Source organism: Bombina bombina, chromosome 3 (genome assembly GCF_027579735.1).
Source record: "Bombina bombina isolate aBomBom1 chromosome 3, aBomBom1.pri, whole genome shotgun sequence".
NCBI lineage: Eukaryota > Metazoa > Chordata > Amphibia > Anura > Bombinatoridae > Bombina > Bombina bombina.
The window spans coordinates 192,234,450-192,254,449 of NC_069501.1; the positions used below are offsets into that span (position 1 = coordinate 192,234,450).

At 39.1% G+C, this 20,000-nt stretch overlaps 1 protein-coding gene across 2 annotated transcripts in view; it reads left to right on the forward strand.

The window, feature by feature from the left end:
* TBC1D23 (TBC1 domain family member 23) overlaps window positions 1–20,000 on the forward strand; it is a 203,832-nt gene that overhangs the window by 128,421 nt on the left and 55,411 nt on the right. For both annotated transcript variants that reach the window (XM_053706057.1, XM_053706058.1), the window contains exons 8-12: window positions 2,399–2,502; window positions 3,031–3,150; window positions 17,001–17,093; window positions 17,781–17,951; window positions 18,058–18,100. In XM_053706057.1, coding sequence (XP_053562032.1) covers window positions 2,399–2,502; window positions 3,031–3,150; window positions 17,001–17,093; window positions 17,781–17,951; window positions 18,058–18,100 — 531 coding nt within the window. The remainder of the gene's footprint in view (window positions 1–2,398; window positions 2,503–3,030; window positions 3,151–17,000; window positions 17,094–17,780; window positions 17,952–18,057; window positions 18,101–20,000) is intronic.

Consider the following 20,000-nt stretch of genomic DNA (forward strand, 5'->3'; position numbering starts at 1 on the left):
ACGGACAGCAGCCTCCTGAAAGAATTACAGCTCATTCTACTAGAGCTGTGGCTTCCACTTGGGCCTTTAAGAATGAGGCTTCTGTTGAACAGATTTGCAAGGCTGCAACTTGGTCTTCTCTTCATACTTTTTCCAAATTTTACAAATTTGACACTTTTGCTTCTTCGGAGGCTGTTTTTGGGAGAAAGGTTCTTCAGGCAGTGGTTCCCTCCGTATAAAGAGCCTGCCTGTCCCTCCCGTCATCCGTGTACTTTTGCTTTGGTATTGGTATCCCAGAAGTAATGATGACCCGTGGACTGACCACACTTAACAGGAGAAAACAAAATTTATGCTTACCTGATAAATTCATTTCTCCTGTAGTGTGGTCAGTCCACGGCCCGCCCTGTTTTTTATGGCAGGCTAAAAAAAATTTTGGATTATACTCCAGTCACCACTACACCCTTGGGCTTCTCCTTTCTCGTTGGTCCTTTGGTCGAATGACTGGAGGTGACGTAGAGGGGAGGAGCTGTGTGGCAGCTCTGCTGGGTGAATCCTCTTGCACTTCCTGTAGGGGAGGAGATAATATCCCAGAAGTAATGATGACCCGTGGACTGACCACACTACAGGAGAAATGAATTTATCAGGTAAGCATAAATTTTGTTTTTGACTTAATGTATCCCAAATGTCTTGTTATAAATACTGCAGATGATTAAATGTATGGGATATTGTTCATTTTATTTATTTTTGTATTTGAAATAGCAGTTTTAGCCATGACCTGTTGTTCTCAAAGATATGACCATAAAAATGGGCTAAAACTGCATGTAAAGCAGAGCTGCTAATGTTATATATGTCTAAACACACAGCCTAATAGTTAGATATTGGAATACTAATTATGGCCGAGGAGTTAAATCAGCACAATCAGCTATTTAAGATACAAAAATCTCTCTCATCTCCCCTGACTACAGGCAAATGCAGCTATTTCACTTAATAAAATAAAGTTAAAAGAGCTGTTTGCAAACGAATACATTCCAGGAGGTAAAATGTACCATTGCTAACAAATTGAAGGGGAGAAAACTTTAGAGTAATATGTCCCTTTAACCTAAACTTTTTGTTCATGAAACAAAAGTTAAATACTGGTGTTTCCTGTGCATGATACCTGTTTTTAATGTATATTTTAAACATGCTGAAAACTGCTTGCATGAAAAAAGGTTAAAGTGCCATAAAACAGGTTTAGATCTGTGCATATCCTAAAAGGGCTAATTAATTAAAAATAGTTTGCATAAAAAAATTTTTAAAATTGCTGGCAAGTATTTTAAAATCATTTTCAAATATATGCAAAATTAATTACATAGTTAAACTGTCTGGGGCAGACAACGCCCCACCCCCTTATCAATGTTAAGACACAGGCATTGTATTTCAATGAGTTCACAGTTTATAGGCATGTTCCAGCAGATAATCCCTATTCAGTTTTGTTTTCTACCAAAAGCAACCATAGATATAAATAAAGCCATAGAAGGAAATGTGTGGGGGGAGTTAGAGCTATACAATTCAGAAAATAAAAAGAAAGGGTTAATGGCGAGGCACTGCAGTATCAATTTGCAGGTAAAGTAAATAAAGTACATATTATTATATTTTGTCTCTATCCCAACTTGTTTCATCTCCCTTTAATGAGGTATCTTATTACATATGGTTGCTATAAAAACACCAACCAAATAAATAAAAAAGTAAAAATAAGTAAAAGATTTTACCTTTCTTGTTTTCCTACGAAGCAGCACCCGCTACTTCAGAAAATCCCTATTTATTTATTAATAAGCCCATGCCCTTAGAGAATAATAATTTCTGCTGTGAACATACATGTGTGCATATTAGAATGGAGATGTTTGTATTTATAGCTTTACATTTGCTAATTGGCCCAGGGTATAATGACACAAGATTTCTAACTTTTAATGGATATGTATCTAGTGACTACGGATGACATCTCACCTCTAGTTTGCTAGCTTATTGTTAAAAGTGATATTTAAATTAGAAGGGAATGCATTTTTGCCACAGCAGAACCCCAGGAATCAAATGTTTAATGGCGATGAGTAAAACTCCCATCGCTGTTGTTGGACAGGAAAGCCCCCCTCTACCACCATATGATTTATCTTATGTAATCTGTCCCTTGTTGATAGAGAATGCAGACTAGATATCTTCTTCAGTGATATGATTTTTAAAGTAGATATTGCTAAGAATGAATTTTGGCCTTTTTTGTAGCCCAAACTCTGTTAATATTACAAAAGTAATGTTTTGCTATCATAAAGCAAACACGGCTTGTACCACCATATTTGTCCATTGCTTGTCATGGGGATGGGGTTGTTGTGCCTAAAAAGGGGATTAGTGTTTTCAGTATTAAGCTGGCTGATTAAGATTCTGTTTTCAGAACTTTTAGAAAGTTCCCCCACGAGTTTAGAGGCAGAGGATATCGAGGACCTCTTCAGCTTGGCTCAGTATTACTACAGCAGAACACCAGCTTCCTTCCGCAAGGTAACTACATAACATGGACCATAAATGCATGAATATTTATCATATTTACCAAGAATCTTTTTATTCTATTGTTGCAAATTTAAAGAGAATACTTCTACAGATGGAAAAACCTGATTACTGCAACACATAATTATAAAATTGTTATATAATATTTTAATGTGAACTTTAATGATGAGATGCACTGTGCTGTATGCTAATCACACGGTGCAGCATATAATATTCTAACAATAGAATAAAAGAGAATAAATACATGCTCAACAAATACAAACTGTTCAAACTCATTAAATTATTATATTGTAGGGATAGTTTAGTAAAACCTGTAAATAATGTTATGATGATTCTGTTACAGTATACATTTACATCACACATTTATTAGTATCCTTATTCCTATCCATTTACTTATTTGTGCTAGTTCCATAACAAACGTGCCTCTCACACAGTACTACAGGTACTATTTATTTTATACCACCTAATACCAACCTGGTTTGTTTTCTTTTGTTTAGATGTCTAATGTTTCTCTTATTGTAGGAAAACCAGACACTTTTTGGCAGTAGCTTGATAGCACTCAAAGATGATTCGGATTTAAGTCAAGCTCTTTGTATGGCAATTTCAGTGTCCGAAATTCTTCAAGCAAATCGGCAACAAGGGGTTAGTGCATATACATTGATTAGATTTTTTTAGGACAGTCTTCTTGTGTTGTCTCTGATTTGGCACCTCATGGCTTTATTAACATAATCTAGTGAGATAAAAATGAGACTATTATAAGCTAAAATATATTTAAATGTCTGGCTAAAAAACTTTTTATATTAAAAATATTTATTTCATGTAATTGGCAAGAGTCGATGAGCTAGTGACGTATGGGATATACAATCCTACCAGGAGGGGCAAAGTTTCCCAAACCTCTAAATGCCTATAAATACACCCCTCACCACATGCACAATTCAGTTTTACAAACTTTGCCTCCTATGGAGGTGGTGAAGTAAGTTTGTGCTTGATTTTATGATTTCTTCTGTGATCAGCGCTTCTAAGCATTCTGAAGCTCAATTCCTCTCAGAGTACAGTGTTTGTCAGAGGGATGTGAAGAGAGTTTCGCCTATTTGATTTTTTTTTTTTTTTTAAATAATTTTTATTAAGGTTAAAGTCAAAATACAACACAACTGTGATACATCAAAATATACCTGAATACAGGGGGGAAAAAAATCACAATATACACATTGTTGAAAACATAGAGTAATTTCTGTTGCATCACAGAAGAATCCAACAATGTAAAAAATAAACTTAACCTCACTTTTTCAATTTTTGTCCTGCTTTGGGATATTCTTTAAAATGAAAATTGCACAGAATACACTTAAAAAAAATCTCAACATGGGATAAACAAGGTGCATCTAGTGAGTACATTAGTCATATAATCGACATGTAAATCAGAACAAATATCCAAAACACTAGAAATAAAGTCATAGCTAGTAGACAATCTCCATTTTCTATCGTCTAATGTGCTATGTAGACACTCTTGGCCCTCACATAAATACAAAACAATAAACCATTAGAGACGTGGATGTCACCACTTTTACAAGCCTTAAAGAGGAAAACATATAGTAAGGCAAATAAATATAGCATACAAAATGTGGTTTAACATTATAACTATATACATAAACAGTATAGGAAATATCACATCAGGTTATCCTTGGTTGTAACATGAATGAGTCCAGACCCAAAAGCACATTACACGAAGCTTGTGTTAAATAACTTTGTATTGCAAACATAACGTCTACATAGATAGTCCGATTAAGTGACCCATAGATGGTATAGTACTAAATGGGTACCTGTACATAGAGAGAGGAGTCATAAAAACATACCAGCAGCTTTCAATCACACTTATCCCACTCCAGATTTGTGGAAGCAACTTGAGTACTTGGGCCAAGATGTATCCGTGCAGGCTACTAAAATAAGATTTGGTGACCAAAATGCGCTCAGACATAGTGCATATAGAATGTAGTGTTCCAAGTCTGAGCCAGCTTCGAGCAAATACTGTTCAATGTGTGCGCCTCTTGTAAGCTGTCGTCCCCGGATCCTGTGTCGCTGCACGACAGCCTTGAAGTGGTAGCCTAGCTTCTTGGCGCCTGGACCTATCACTTGCGCCTTGGTAGCAAATTATTCCCTCACTTGCAGGGAAGAGGATCTGAGATAGATGAAGCTCCAGATCATGAACTTGCGTCTGAAGTAATTGCAGAATCTTTGTCTCCCACTTGTCTAGTGCATCCATATTGTAGCTGCACACTTTGTTTTCGTTATGGTAATAGATGGTTTCCACACAGGCACCTGTTTAGTTTACTGAGCGTTTAGGACCAGGCTATATCTAAAATTACCCAATCTTGGTTTATAACTTAAAATCATGGGATTTGCACAGCACTATTCACTGTCGATAACCCAGGATCCACTGAATTATTATGCGGCAGCCCAAGCAACCTGGGAAAACAGATCCACAGTGCAGATTCACTGCCACGCGGTCAGCCCCAATGCCGCTTAGCTGAAGAACATAGGAAAGTCAATCTTTGCAGCGAGCAACCACTAATTCTTCAAGGGTCTTCCAGGGTACTTCATCTACGAGTTCTGCTTCAATAAGGCACTTTTAAATATAAAATATCCCCCAAAATTCCAGATTAAGTCAGGAGCTCTCAACAAACATGACCCTCCGCAACAGCTGCAGGCTCCGCCACCCCCCCCCCCCCCCCCCCCCCCCGCGCCTATTTGATTTTATGGTTTTCCTTGCGGGAAATCTTTTCAAGGGTTCTCTGTTATCGGTCGTAGGGATTCATCTCCTACCTCCCTTTTCAGATCGACAATATACTCTTTTATATACCATTACCTCTGCTGATAGCTCTCAGTACTGGTTTGGCTATCTGCTATATGTGGATGGGTGTTATTTGGTAAGTATGTATCATTATTTAAGAAACTCTCAGCTATGGTTTGGCGCTTTATGTATTAATATAAAGTTTTAAATATATGTATTTTACTTATATTTGCCATGAGTCAGGTTTATGTGTATTTCCCTTTGCAGTCCAGCAGTTTCGTTATGGGAATCATGTTTTAGGAAGTTTGTCTTACCTGGGGTATAGTCTTTTTTTCAATTTGACTTGTTTCTCTTTGGAAAACTTGCGGGCAAATTAGGCTTGCAAGGGCGCAAAATGCTGTTATTTTTGGCACAAGATTTTTTTGGGCGCGAATGTGCATCTGTAATGACGTAAGTTCGTCATTTCCTGCGTCTTAGTTGATGCTAGGTTGTTTGGCGCGAAATTGTGTTTGTTATGATGCGAGTTGTGCCATTTCCGGATGTTTGTTGGCACCAAAAAAATTATCAACTTCCTTTTGCATCGTGCGTCATACTTGGCGCCAAAAAATTAGTTTTATTTTAACTCACTTCCTATATGCTCCTTGCCTTCTTTATGCTAAGAGGGCTATGCTATTTGCTTTTTTTGCCAATTTTAACATTTGCATTTTTTCCCATTACTGAAACTGCTATATGTGGAAATAAGATATTTCTGTTTAAATGTTATTTTTTCTTTTCTTTTTTTACATTTTACAAGATGTCTCAATCTAATCCTGTCTCAGAAACTGCTGTAGGAACCATGCTACCAAAGCTAAGTGTATCTGTTGTAAGCTAGTGGAGATTATATCTCCAGCTGTAATGTGTAATAGTTGTCATGATAAGCTTTTGCATGCAGAAAAGGTTTCCATTAGTGCTAGTACAGTATCTGTTGTTCCTTCAACATCTAAAGTACATGATATCCCTGTTGATATGAAAAATTATATTGCTGATGTAATACAGAAGGCTATGGCAGCTATACCTCCTTCAAATAAACGTAAAAGGTCTTTTAAAACTTTTCATTATAATGATGAAATTTGTAATGACTGGCAACATAATGATATATCCTTTATCTCTCTGACTCAGAAGATCCTACTTCAGACATTGACACTGATAAATCATCTTATCTTTTTAAGATTGAGTATATTCGTTCTTTGTTAAAAGAAATGTTAATAACTTTGGATATTGAGGAGTCTGGTCCTCTTGATAATAAATCCAGTAAACGTTTAAATTCTGTCTATAAACTTCCTATGACTACTCCTGAGGTTTTTCCAGTTCCTGATGCTATTTCTGATGTGATTGCTAAGGAATGGTCTAAGCCTTGTACTACTTTTGTTCCTTCGTCAAGGTTTAAAAAGTTGTATCCTTTGCCAGTGGCTAAATTAGAGTTTTGGGAAAAGTCCCTAAGGTTGATGGGGCTATTTCTCTTGTTAAGTGTGTTCAGTCCACGGGTCATCCATTACTTATGGGATATATTCTCCTCCCCAACAGGAAGTTGCAAGAGGATCACCCAAGCAGAGCTGCTATATAGCTCCTCCCCTCACATGTCATACCCAGTCATTCTCTTGCAACCCTCAACAAAGAAGGAGGTTGCTGGAGGAGTTGGAGTTTTTACTTAATTATTCTTCAATCAAAAGTTTGTTATTTTAAATGGCACCGGAGTGTGCTGTTTTTTTCTATCTCAGGCAGTATTTGGAAGAAGAAACTGCCTGCGTTTTCTATGATCTTAGCAGGCGTAACTAAGATCCACTGGCTGTTCTCGACATTCTGAGGAGTGGGGTAACTTCAGAACATGGGAATAGCATGCGGGGTCCACCGCAATTGAGGTATGTGCAGTACAATATTTTCTGGGAATGGAATTGACTAAGAAAATACTGCTGTTACCCGTATGATGTAAGTACAGCCTTAAATGCAGTAGTAGTGACTGGTATCAGGCTGATAAATGTATGTACAATAGAGTTATTTTCTAGGGACTAGAATTTGACTGTGAAAATACTGTTAATACTAAAATAATGCTTAAGCCTTATCTGCAGTGGTAGCGACTGGTTGCAGGCTTAGTAATAACTTTGCATGACATTTAAAGAAGTTTATTTTCAAAACGTTTACTGGCATGTTATTCATTTTGTGAGGTACTTTGGTGATAAATCCTTTGGGCATGAATTATTTTCCACATGGCTAACGTATATTTCTGCATAGAAACCGTTATATCAGGTCTCCCTCTGTTGTAAATGAGCGGGAGGGGCCTCTTTTTAGCGCCTTGTTGCGCAGTTAAAATTCTAGCACAGTCTTCCTGCTTCTTCCTCCTTGATCCAGGACGTCTCTAGAGAGCTCAGGGGTCTTCAAAATTCGTTTTTTGAGGGAGGTAATCAGTCACAGCAGACCTGTGACAGTGTGTTAGACTGTGATAAAAACGTTTTATATTAATTTGCTATCCGTTTTTTTGGGTACTGAGGGGATAATCATCCGGTTGCTAATGGGTACAATCCCCTGATAATTAATACATTTAAAGAATTGTTGACTATAACTGAATTATTCTTTAGTTACTCAACTGTGTTTTTTAAAAGCGCTGCAGCGTTTTTTATATTGCTTGCAAATTTATTGAAAGTATTTTCCAAGCTTGCTAGCTTCATTGCTAGTCTGTTTAAACATGTCTGAAACAGAGGAATCTGCTTGTTCATTATGTTTAAAAGCCGTTGTGGAGCCCAATAGAAATATGTGTACCAATTGTATTGATGTTACTTTGAAAAATCAATCTGTACCGCTTAAAAAATTATCACCAGACAACGAGGGGACAGTTATGCCGTCTAACTCTCCTCACGTGTCAGTACCTTCGTCTCCCGCTCGGGAGGTGCGTGAGATTGAGGCGCCAAGTACATCAAGGCCCTTACAAATCACTTTACATGATATGGCTAATGTTATGAAAGAAGTGTTATACAATATGCCAGAGTTAAGAGGCAAGCGACAGTTCTGGGTTAAGGACAGAGCGCGCCGATGACACGAGAGCCATGTCTGATACTGCGTCACAATTTGCAGAACATGAGGACGGAGAGCTTCATTCTGTGGGTGACGGTTCTGATTCAGGGAGACCGGATTCAGAAATTTCAAATTTTAAATTTAAGCTTGAGAACCTCCGCGTGTTGCTAGGGGAGGTGTTAGCGGCTCTGAATGATTGTGACACGGTGGCAATCCCAGAGAAATTATGTAGGCTGGATAAATACTACGCGGTGCCGGTGTGTACTGACGTTTTTCCTATACCAAAGAGGCTTACAGAGATTATTAGTAAGGAGTGGGATAGACCCGGTGTGCCTTTTTCCCCTCCTCCGATATTTAGAAAAATGTTCCCTATAGACGCCACCACAAGAGACTTATGGCAGACGGTCCCTAAGGTGGAGGGAGCAGTTTCTACTTTAGCCAAGCGTACCACTATCCCGGTGGAGGATAGCTGTGCTTTCTCAGATCCAATGGATAAAAAATTAGAGGGTTATCTTAAGAAAATGTTTATTCAACAAGGTTTTATATTACAGCCTCTTGCATGCATTGCGCCTGTCACTGCTGCAGCGGCATTCTGGTTTGAGTCTCTGGAAGAGGCGATTCGCACAGCACCATTGGATGAGTCTCTGAGCAAGATTAGAACCCTTAAGCTGGCTAATGCGTTTGTTTCGGATGCCGTAGTGCATTTAACCAAACTTACGGCTAAAAATTCCGGATTCGCCATACGGGCGCGCAGAGCGCTTTGGCTTAAATCCTGGTCAGCAGATGTAACTTCTAAGTCTAAATTGCTAAACATTCCTTTCAAAGGGCAGACCTTATTCGGGCCCGGCTTGAAGGAAATTATTGCTGACATTACTGGAGGTAAGGGCCACACCCTTCCTCAGGACAGGGCCAAATCAAAGGCCAAACAGTCTAATTTTCGTGCCTTTCGTAATTTCAAGGCAGGAGCAGCATCAACTTCCTCCGCTCCAAAACAGGAAGGAACTACTGCTCGTTACAGACAGGGTTGGAAAAGCAACCAGTCATGGAACAAGGGCAAGCAGGCCAGAAAGCCTACTTCCGCCCCTAAGACAGCATGAAGTCAGGGCCCCCTTTCCGGAGACGGATCTAGTGGGGGGCAGACTCTCTCTCTTCGCCCAGGCTTGGGCAAGAGATGTACAGGATCCCTGGACGCTGGAGATTATATCTCAGGGATACCTTCTGGATTTCAAGACTTCTCCTCCACAAGGGAGGTTTCATCTGTCAAGGTTATCAACAAACCTAGTAAAGAAAGAGGCATTTCTACAATGTGTACAAGACCTCTTAGTGATGGGAGTGATCCACCCAGTTCCGCGGACGGAACAGGGGCAAGGGTTTTATTCAAATCTGTTTGTGGTTCCCAAGAAAGAGGGAACCTTCAGACCAATCTTAGATTTAAAAATCTTAAACAAATTCCTAAGGGTTCCATCGTTCAAGATGGAAACCATTCGAACCATCCTACCCATGATCCAAGAGGGTCAATATATGACCACAGTGGATTTAAAGGATGCCTACCTTCACATACCGATTCACAAAGATCATTATCGGGACCTAAGGTTTGCCTTTCTAGACAGGCATTACCAGTTTGTAGCGCTTCCCTTCGGGTTGGCTACGGCCCCGAGAATTTTTACAAAGTTTCTGGGCTCTCTTCTGGCGGTACTAAGACCACGAGGCATAGCGGTGGCTCTGTACCTAGACGACATTCTGATTCAAGCGTCATGTTTTCAAAATGCAAAGTCTCATACAGAGATAGTTCTAGCATTTCTGAGATCGCATGGGTGGAAAGTGAACGTGGAAAAGAGTTCTCTGTTACCACTCACAAGGGTCCCTTTTCTAGGGACTCTTATAGATTCTGTAGAGATGAAGATTTACCTGACGGAGTCCAGGCTATCAAAACCTCTCAATGCTTGCCGTGTCCTTCACTCCATTCCAAGCCCATCGGTAGCTCAGTGCATGTAAGTGATCGGCTTAATGGTCGCAGCGATGGACATAGTGCCATTTGCGCGCCTACATCTCAGACCGCTGCAACTATGCATGCTAAGTCAATGGAACGGGGATTACTCAGATCTGTCCCCTTTGCTAAATCTGGACCAGGAGACCAGAGATTCTCTTCTCTGGTGGTTATCACGGGTTCATCTGTCCAAAGGGATGTCCTTTCGCAGACCAGATTGGACGATTTAACAACAGATGCCAGCCTACTAGGCTGGGGAGCAGTCTGGAACTCCCTGAAGGCTCAGGGATCGTGGACTCAGGAGGAGAAACTCCTCCCAATAAACATTCTAGAATTAAGGGCAATATTCAATGCTCTTCTAGCTTGGCCTCAGTTGGCAACACTGAGGTTCATCAGATTTCAGTCGGACAACATCACGACTGTGGCTTACATCAATCATCAAGGGGGAACCAGGAGTTCCCTAGCGATGTTGGAAGTCTCGAAGATAATTCGCTGGGCAGAGTCTCACTCTTGCCACCTGTCAGCGATCTACATCCCAGGCGTGGAGAACTGGGAGGCGGATTTTTTAAGTCGCCAGACTTTTCATCCGGGGGAGTGGGAACTTGACCCGGAGGTATTTGCCCAACTGATTCTTCGTTGGGGCAAACCGGATCTGGATCTCATGGCATCTCGCCAGAACGCCAAGCTTCCTTGTTACGGATCCAGGTCCAGGGACCCGGGAGCGGTGCTGGTAGATGCACTAGCAGCCCCTTGGGTTTTCAACATAGCTTATGTGTTTCCACCTTTTCCGTTGCTTCCTCGTCTGATTGCCAGGATCAAACAGGAGAGAGCATCGGTGATTCTGATAGCGCCTGCGTGGCCACGCAGGACCTGGTATGCAGACCTAGTGGACATGTCGTCCTGTCCACCATGGTCTCTACCCCTGAGGCAGGACCTTCTAATTCAGGGTCCTTTCAACCATCCAAACCTAATTTCTCTGAGGCTGACTGCTTGGAAATTGAACGCTTGATTCTTTCAAAGCGTGGGTTTTCGGATTCGGTTATTGATACATTAATACAGGCTCGGAAACCTGTTACCAGAAAAATTTACCACAAGATATGGCGTAAATATTTATATTGGTGTGAATCCAAGAGTTACTCATGGAGTAAGGTTAGGATTCCTAGGATATTGTCTTTTCTACAAGAGGGTTTAGAAAAGGGCTTATCCGCTAGTTCACTAAACGGACAGATTTCTGATCTGTCTATTCTTTTACACAAGCGTCTGGCAGAGAATCCAGACGTCCAGGCTTTTTTTCAGGCTTTGGCTAGGATTAAGCGTGTATTTAAAACTGTTGCTCCTCCGTGGAGCTTAAACTTGGTTCTTAAAGTTCTTCAGGGTGTTTCGTTTGAACCCCTTCATTCCATTGATATTAAACTTTTATCTTGGAAAGTTCTGTTTTTGATGGCTATTTCCTCGGCTCGAAGAGTCTCTGAGTTATCTGCCTTACATTGCGATTCCCCTTATCTGATCTTTCATTCAGACAAGCTAGTCATGCGTACTAAACCTGGGTTTTTACCTAAGGTTGTTTCTAACAGGAATATCAATCAAGAGATTGTTGTTCCATCATTATGTCCTAATCCTTCTTCAAAGAAGGAGCGTCTTTTGCATAATCTAGACGTGGTCCGTGCCCTGAAGTTCTACTTACAGGCAACTAAAGATTTTCGACAAACTTCTTCTCTGTTTGTCGTTTACTCTGGACAGAGGAGAGGTCAAAAGGCTTCGGCTACCTCTCTCTCTTTTTGGCTTCGTAGCATAATACGTTTAGCCTATGAGACTGCTGGACAGCAGCCTCCTGAAAGAATTACAGCTCATTCCACTAGAGCTGTGGCTTCCACCTGGGCCTTTAAGAATGAGGCCTCTGTTGAACAGATTTGCAAGGCTGCAACTTGGTCTTCGCTTCATACTTTTTCCAAATTTTACAAATTTGACACTTTTGTTTCTTCGGAGGCTGTTTTTGGGAGAAAGGTTCTACAGGCAGTGGTTCCTTCTGTTTAATGTTCCTGCCTTGTCCCTCCCATCATCCGTGTACTTTAGCTTTGGTATTGGTATCCCATAAGTAATGGATGACCCGTGGACTGAACACACTTAACAAGAGAAAACATAATTTATGCTTACCTGATAAATTTATTTCTCTTGTAGTGTGTTCAGTCCACGGCCCGCCCTGTCTTTTTTGAGGCAGGTTCTAAATTTTAAATTATAACTCCATTCACCACTGCACCCTATAGTTTCTCCTTTCTCGTCTTGTTTCGGTCGAATGACTGGATATGACATGTGAGGGGAGGAGCTATATAGCAGCTCTGCTTGGGTGATCCTCTTGCAACTTCCTGTTGGGGAGGAGAATATATCCCATAAGTAATGGATGACCCGTGGACTGAACACACTACAAAAGAAATAAATTTATCAGGTAAGCATAAATTATGTTTTCTACTCTTGCTAAACGTACTATTATTCCTGTGGAAGATAGTACTTATTTTAAGGATCCTTTAGATAGGAAGATTGAATCTTATCTAAGGAAAGCTTATTTGCATTCTTGCTATATGCTCAGACCTGCCATTTCTATGGCTGATGTTGCGGCTGCATTAACTTTTTGGTTGGATAGCTTAGTACAACAGAGAAAATGATTTGCATAGTATTGTTCATTTGCTTCAACATGCTAATCATTTTATCTGTTATGCTATTTTTTATATCATCAAGATTAATGTTAAATCTATGTCTTTGGCTATTTTAGCTAGAAGAGCTTTATGGCTTAAATCATGGAATGCTGACATGGTATCTAAATCTAGGTTACTATCTCTATCATACCAGGGTAATAATTTGTTTGGTTCCCAGTTGGATTCTATTATTTCCACTATTACTGGGGGAAGTAAGTTTTTTTGCCTCAAGATAAAAAGTCTAAAGGCAAATCTAAAGCTTCTAATCGGTTTCGTTCCTTTAGTCAGAATAGAGAACAGAAAACCACTCCTTCCCCTAAATAAATCCAAGCCTTACAAGAAACCAAAGCCAGCCCCCAAGAATGCATGAAGGTGCGGCCCTCGATCCAGTTCTGCTGGTGGGGGGCAGATTGAAATTATTTCAGGACGTTTGGGTAGGTTCCATTCAGAATCATTGGATTCAGAATATTGTCTCTCAGGGGTATCAAATAAGTTTCAGAATAAGACCTCCTGTGAGAAGATTTTTTTTCTCTCTCACGTTCCAACAAATCCTGTGAAAGCTCAGGCTTTTTGTGTGTTTCAGATCTAGCCCTTTCAGGAGTATTTGTTCCAATTCTAGAACAGGGTCTGGGTTTTTATTCAAATCTATTCATTGTCCTGAAGAAGGAAAATTCTTTCAGACCAGTTCTGGATCTGAAGTTTTTGAATCATTTTGTAAGGGTCCCAACTTTCAAGATGGTGACTATAAGGACTATTCTGCCTTTTGTTCAGCAAGGTCATTACATGTCCTCAATAGACTTACATGATGCGTATCTTCACATTCCGATTCATCCAGGCTACTATCAGTTTCTGAGATTCTCTTTTCTAGACAAGCATTACCAATTTGTTGCTCTTCCATTTGGCCTAGTAACAGCTCCAATAATCTTTTCGAAGGTTCTCGGTGCCCTTCTATCTGTAATCAGAGAGCAGGGTATTGCGGTGTTTCCTTATTTGGACGATATCTTGGTACTGGCTCAATCTTTTGATTTAGCAGAATCTCACACTAATTAACTTGTGTTGTTTCTTCAAAGACATGGTTGGAGGATCATTTTACCAAAGAGTTCCTTGATTCCTCAGACAAGGGTCACCTTTTTAGGTTTCCAGATAGATTCAGTGTCCATGACTCTGTCTTTAACAGACAAGAGACTAATGAAATTCAGTCTCGATCATTCCCTTAAGTGGCTATGTACATGTAAGTTTTAGGTCTCATGACTGCAGCATCGGACCCGATCCCCATTGCTCGTTTTCATACGAGACCTCTGCAGCTTTGCATGCTGAATCAATGGTGCAGGGATTATACTCAATTATTACAGTTGATAAATCCCAGCATTCAACTCTCTCTGTCCTGGTGGTTAGACCATCATCAGATTATTCAAGGGGCCTCTTTTGTTCATCCTGCCTGGACTGTGATTTCAACAGATACAAGTCTCACAGGTTGGGGAGCTGTCTGGGGGTCACTGACGGCACAAGGTGTTTGGTAACCTTGCCTCTTGAGGGTTCCAATCAATATTTTAGAACTCTGTGCTATTTTCAGGGCTTTTCAGGCTTGGCCTCTATTAAAGAGAGAATCATTCATTCATTTTCAGACAGACAATATCACAACTGTGGCACGTCAATCATCAAGGGGGGACTCGCATTCCTTTAGCGATGAAAGAAGTATCTCGGATACTTTCTTAGGCGGAATCCAACTCCTGTCTTATTTCTGCGATACATATCCCAGGTGTAGACAATTGGGAAGCGGATTATCTCAGTCATCAGTCTTTATATCCAGGGGAGTGGTCTCTCCATCCAGATGTATTTTGTCAGATTGTACAGATGTGGGGTCTCCCCAAAATAGATCTGATAGCTTCCCATCTAAGCAAGAAGCTTCCCAGGTACCTTTCCAGGTCCAGAGATCCTCAGGCGGAGATAGTGGATGCGTTAGCAGTTCCTTACTTTTACCAACCTGCTTAGATTTTTCCGCCTCTAGTTCTTCTTCCAAGGGTGATCTCCAAGATCATATTGGAACAATTGCATGTGTTTCTGATAGCACCAGCATGGCCTCACAGGTTTTGGTATGCAGATCTTGTCCGGATGTCCAGTTACCAACCTTGGCCACTTCCTTTAAGGCCAGACCTTCTGTCTCAAGGGCCGTTTTTCCATCAGGATCTCAAATCGCTAAATTTGAAGGTATGGAAATTGAACGCTTAGTACTTAGTCATAGAGGTCTCTCTGACTATGTGATTAATACTATGCTACAGGCTCGTAAGTCTGTTTCAAGGAAAATTTATTATCAGGTTTGGAAAACCTATATTTCCTGGTGTTTTTCACATAAATTATCTTGGCATTCTTTTAGGATTCCTAGAATTTTACAGTTTCTTCAGTATGGTTTGGATAAAGGTTTGTCTGCAAGTACCTTGAAGGGACACATATCTGCTCTTTCTGTTTTATTTCATAGAAAGTTTGCTAAACTTCCTGATATTCACTGTTTTGTGCAGGCTTTGGTCCGTATCAAGCCTGTCATTAAATCTCTCTCTCGCCCTTGGAGTCTTAATTTGCTTTTGAAGGCTTTGCAGGCTCCTCCTTTTGAGCCTATGCATTCTTTGGATATTAAATTACTTTCTTGGAAAGTGTTGTTTCTTTTGGCTATCTCTTCAGCTAGGAGAGTTTCTGAATTGTCTGCTCTCTCTTGTGAGTCTCCTTTTCTGATTTTCCATCAGGATAAGGCTGTTTTGCGGACTTCGTTTAAATTTCTTCCTAAGGTTGTGAATTCTAACAACATTAGTATGGAAATTGTTGTTCCTTCCTTGTGTCCTAATCCCAAGAATACTCTTGAAAGATCTTTACATTCTTTGGATGTTGTAAGAGCTTTGAAATATATCGAAGCTACTAAAGATTTCAGTAAGACTTCTAGTCTATTTGTTTTTTTTTATGGTCATAGGAAAGGTCTGAAAGCCTCTGCCATTTCATTGGCATCTTGGTTAAAGCTTTTGATTCACAAGGCTTATTGGGAGGCTGGACAATCTCCGCCTCAGAGAATTACAGCTCATTCTACTAGATCAGTCGCCACTTCTTGGGCTTTTAAGAATGAAGCTTCGGTTGATCAGATTTGCAAAGCAGCAACTTTGTCTTCTTTGCATACATTTAGTAAATTTTACCATTTTGATGTATTTGCTTCTTCTGAAGAAGTCTTTAGTAGAAAAGTTCTTCAGACAGCTGTCTCAGTTTGATTCTTCTGCTTATGATTTAATTTTTTTTCTTGAAAGTTATGTGAAATTTATGAGAGACTTTTTTTTGTGGATTTATTTTTTTCAGCGGAAATAGCTGTTTTTATTTTATCCCTCCCTTTCTAGTGACTCTTTTTGGTCTACCACATCTTGGGTATTTCTATCCCATACGTCTCTAGCTCATGAACTCTTGCAAATTACATGAAAGAAATAATAATTTATGTAAGAACTTACCTGATAAATTCATTTCTTTCATATTGGCAAGAGTCCATGAGACCCACCCTTTTTATGGTGGTTATGATTTTTGTATAAAAAGCACAATTTTATTTCCAGTTCCTCTTTTTGTATGCTTTTTTACTCCTTTTTTTTTTTTCACCCCACTACTTGGCTATTCGTTAAACTGAATTGTGGGTGTGGTGAGGGGTGTATTTATAGGCATTTTGAGGTTTGGGAAACTTTGCCCCTCCTGGTAGGATTGTATATCCCATACATCACTAGCTCATGGACTCTTGCCAATATGAAAGAAATTAATTTATCAGGTAAGTTCTTACATAAATTATGTTTTTTGCTCAAGGAAAGATGCTACGAGCAATTTGGAACCTTATTTTATGTGACACTTTCAGATGAGCACGCTAGGGTGTCCCAATACCTTTGTTGATAATAAATGTTGTATATCACAGTGTATGTTTGTGTTAAACTGATATTAAAATACAATACTTTATTTCATTTGGCTGTTCTAGGAAGGTGTACGGTTCTTTGTGGTAGATTGCAGACCAGCAGAGCAGTACAACTCTGGGCATCTATCAACAGCATTTCACTTGGATTCTGACCTGGTTTGTTTTGTCTTAAAATGTTTACATGTTTAGAACAAGATCGATATTTAAATAATCTCATATGTTCCAAATACCACTAGTGTAATAATACAGCATGTGAACCTGTGTAATTGTGCATACGTACAAAATGCTCAGTTGTGATGGTTGGGGGGGGGGGGCGCTAGAGCATATAAAGGCAAGAGTGGGAACTGTGACATTTCAGTATTCTATGGAAATCACAAGCAACAGTTGACTTTGGCAAAACCTAGAACGTTTTTTAAGAACCAACAATGACACTTGCCACGCTGTGTCTCTATGGTCAAAGTTACTCAGAGACTACATTGAGTTTGTTGTCTAGAGCAGTAACATATATTTAACCCAGGAGTAGCAAAATGCAAACTGAAATATTTTTTTTTTTTTTTTTTTTTGGTTCAGCAGAATCAGCTTTTAAGAGCTCTGTGAGGAGCCTGGATCAGATGTAAATTACCCAAATTAAAAATAAAACAATAAAAAATAAAATAAAACAATGAAAATTTTTGTTAAAGAGAAAAAAGTAACATCTATAATGGAGAAAGGGGCGCTGTCTATTAGATTTCGACTGAGGGGGATGCCCATCTCCTAAGACTTTGAAAACCCCTGATCTTAAGTATAAAATGGCATCATATTTTTTTTTTATATATATATATATATTTTATTTATTTTTTCTAGATGTTGCAGAACCCAGCAGAGTTTGGTCTTTCAGTGAAGTCTCTGCTAGAAGCTCAGAAGCAGTCTATTGAGTCTGGTTCTGTAGCTAGTGGAGAGCACCTGTGTTTCATGGGAAGTGGCAGAGAAGAGGAAGACATGTACATGAATATGGTGCTCGCTCACTTCTTACAGGTATCGGCTGTCACATAACAAAACTATTTTAAATTGCTGATCTTTTATATCTATTAAGGATAGATGTCGTACAACTAGACCTGACTGCTATTTTTTTCTGTTCTAGAAAAATAAAGAATATGTAAGTATCGCCAAAGGAGGATTCATGGGTGAGTTTTTGTTTGCCCTTTGATCTACAACTCTCTACCATACAAATTTATATAATGTGTAATATCAATACTTCAGTTATGAACATAAAGGGACACTGAACCCAAATTTTTTCTTTTATGATTCAGATAGAGCATGCAATTTTAAGCAACTTTCTAATTTACTCCTTTTATCAAATTTTCTTCATTCTCTTGGTATCTTTATTTGAAATGCATGAATGCAAGTTTAGATGCCGGCCCATTTTTTGTTAACAACCTGGGTTGTTCTTGCTGATTGGTGGATAAATTCATCCACCAATAAAAAGTGCTGTCCAGAGTACTGAACCACATGAAAAGCTTAGATGCCTTCTTTTTCAAATAAAGATAGCAAAAGAACAAAGAAAAAATGACAATAGGAGTAAATTAGAAAGTTGCTTAAAATTGCATGCTCTATCTGAATCACAAAGGAAAAAAATTTGGTTCAGTGTCCCTTTAATTTTAAGAAACTGTGGTGCATAAAAACGCTTTAGAGTACCGGCTTGTCCTTTCTTAGTATGGTTTGTTCTTTTAATTTCATACATGTAGGTGTCAAATTCACATAAAGTGATCTATTTGTATTGATTTACTCATGGTGTATTATAGCCAATCCATCCTTAAAGGAACACTGTATTTTGTGTAGACAATTGGTTTGTTTATTTTTTTAGCTCATTGTTTTCGAACCCAAATCTTACTGTAGGTTATGTTATTCTTCTTGTTTATTCTCTAAAGGGACATCATACCAAAATGTTGAAGCATGTGAAAGTGATGCAGCATAGCTGTAAAAAGCGGACTAGAAAATATCACCTGAACATCTCTAAGTAAAAAAGGAAAATATTTTACCTTAGATTTCCTAAGTATTCCCACCCCACTGTAGAGAGACTTTAAGCAGCCAATCAGGATGCTTGTCCCAGGACAAATTAGGGAGTGTGCATCTGTCATTTGCAGGCACATTCATGTTATTTTCTTATTCAGTTTAAGTAAGTTCTATGAAATCTCATGAGATTTCAGTGAAATCTCACAATATCAGAGCAATGCATTATCTCAGCACTGCTGATGCTGATTGGCTATTGTTTTTTGTTTGTTTTTTTCCAACTTGCGGCTGAACAGCAGCTAACGTTTAACTGTTTACACAGCACTTGGTCTGGTGAGCTGAAGACATTTTGAGGTCACATATCTTCCTTTTTAAATAGAAATGATCAGGTGATATTTTCATGTCAGCTTTTTACAGTTATGCGGCGTCACTTTGTTTGTAGATCAGGCTAGCTTATTCCCACATCTAATATGTACCTTCAGCTACTTCTACTGCTACTTAATGGGGCACATCAATATGATTTAGATATACCGGTAATTCTACAGTGGTCTTCTGACTTTACAGTGTTTTATATTGTGCAAAGTGTAGGATATGTGAACTAATTGCACACACATAAAGATATGCTAAATGTATTCAGTATTCAGTGTTTGCTTGATATTACACCAACAGGTACAAGTATAAAAAGGTACAATAACCAATACTTACTGTTAGAATGCAGGTCAGCTAGGATCTAATGTTGTCTTGTCTGCTTAGATGCCATCTTTTATATACTCACGCTACATTATCACTATCTTGAAGCATGCATAATGCCTTAAGGAGCACCTTATCTCCTAAACTAGACCTTGGGATCACATCCACACACAAGACTTTGTAGAGTAAATGCTACAGAATCACAAATTATAATTATGAACCGCTTAAACTAAAGCCATGTTTAAATACACGTATCCATTCCTGCAGAAAAATATTATCACCACTAGCATATAAGCCTGCTACTTCTACAGTACAGATGAATGTAAGTCCTACAATATAGTCTCTGATTGGCTTCACAAACAGTAAATGTCTAAAAGTAATGTA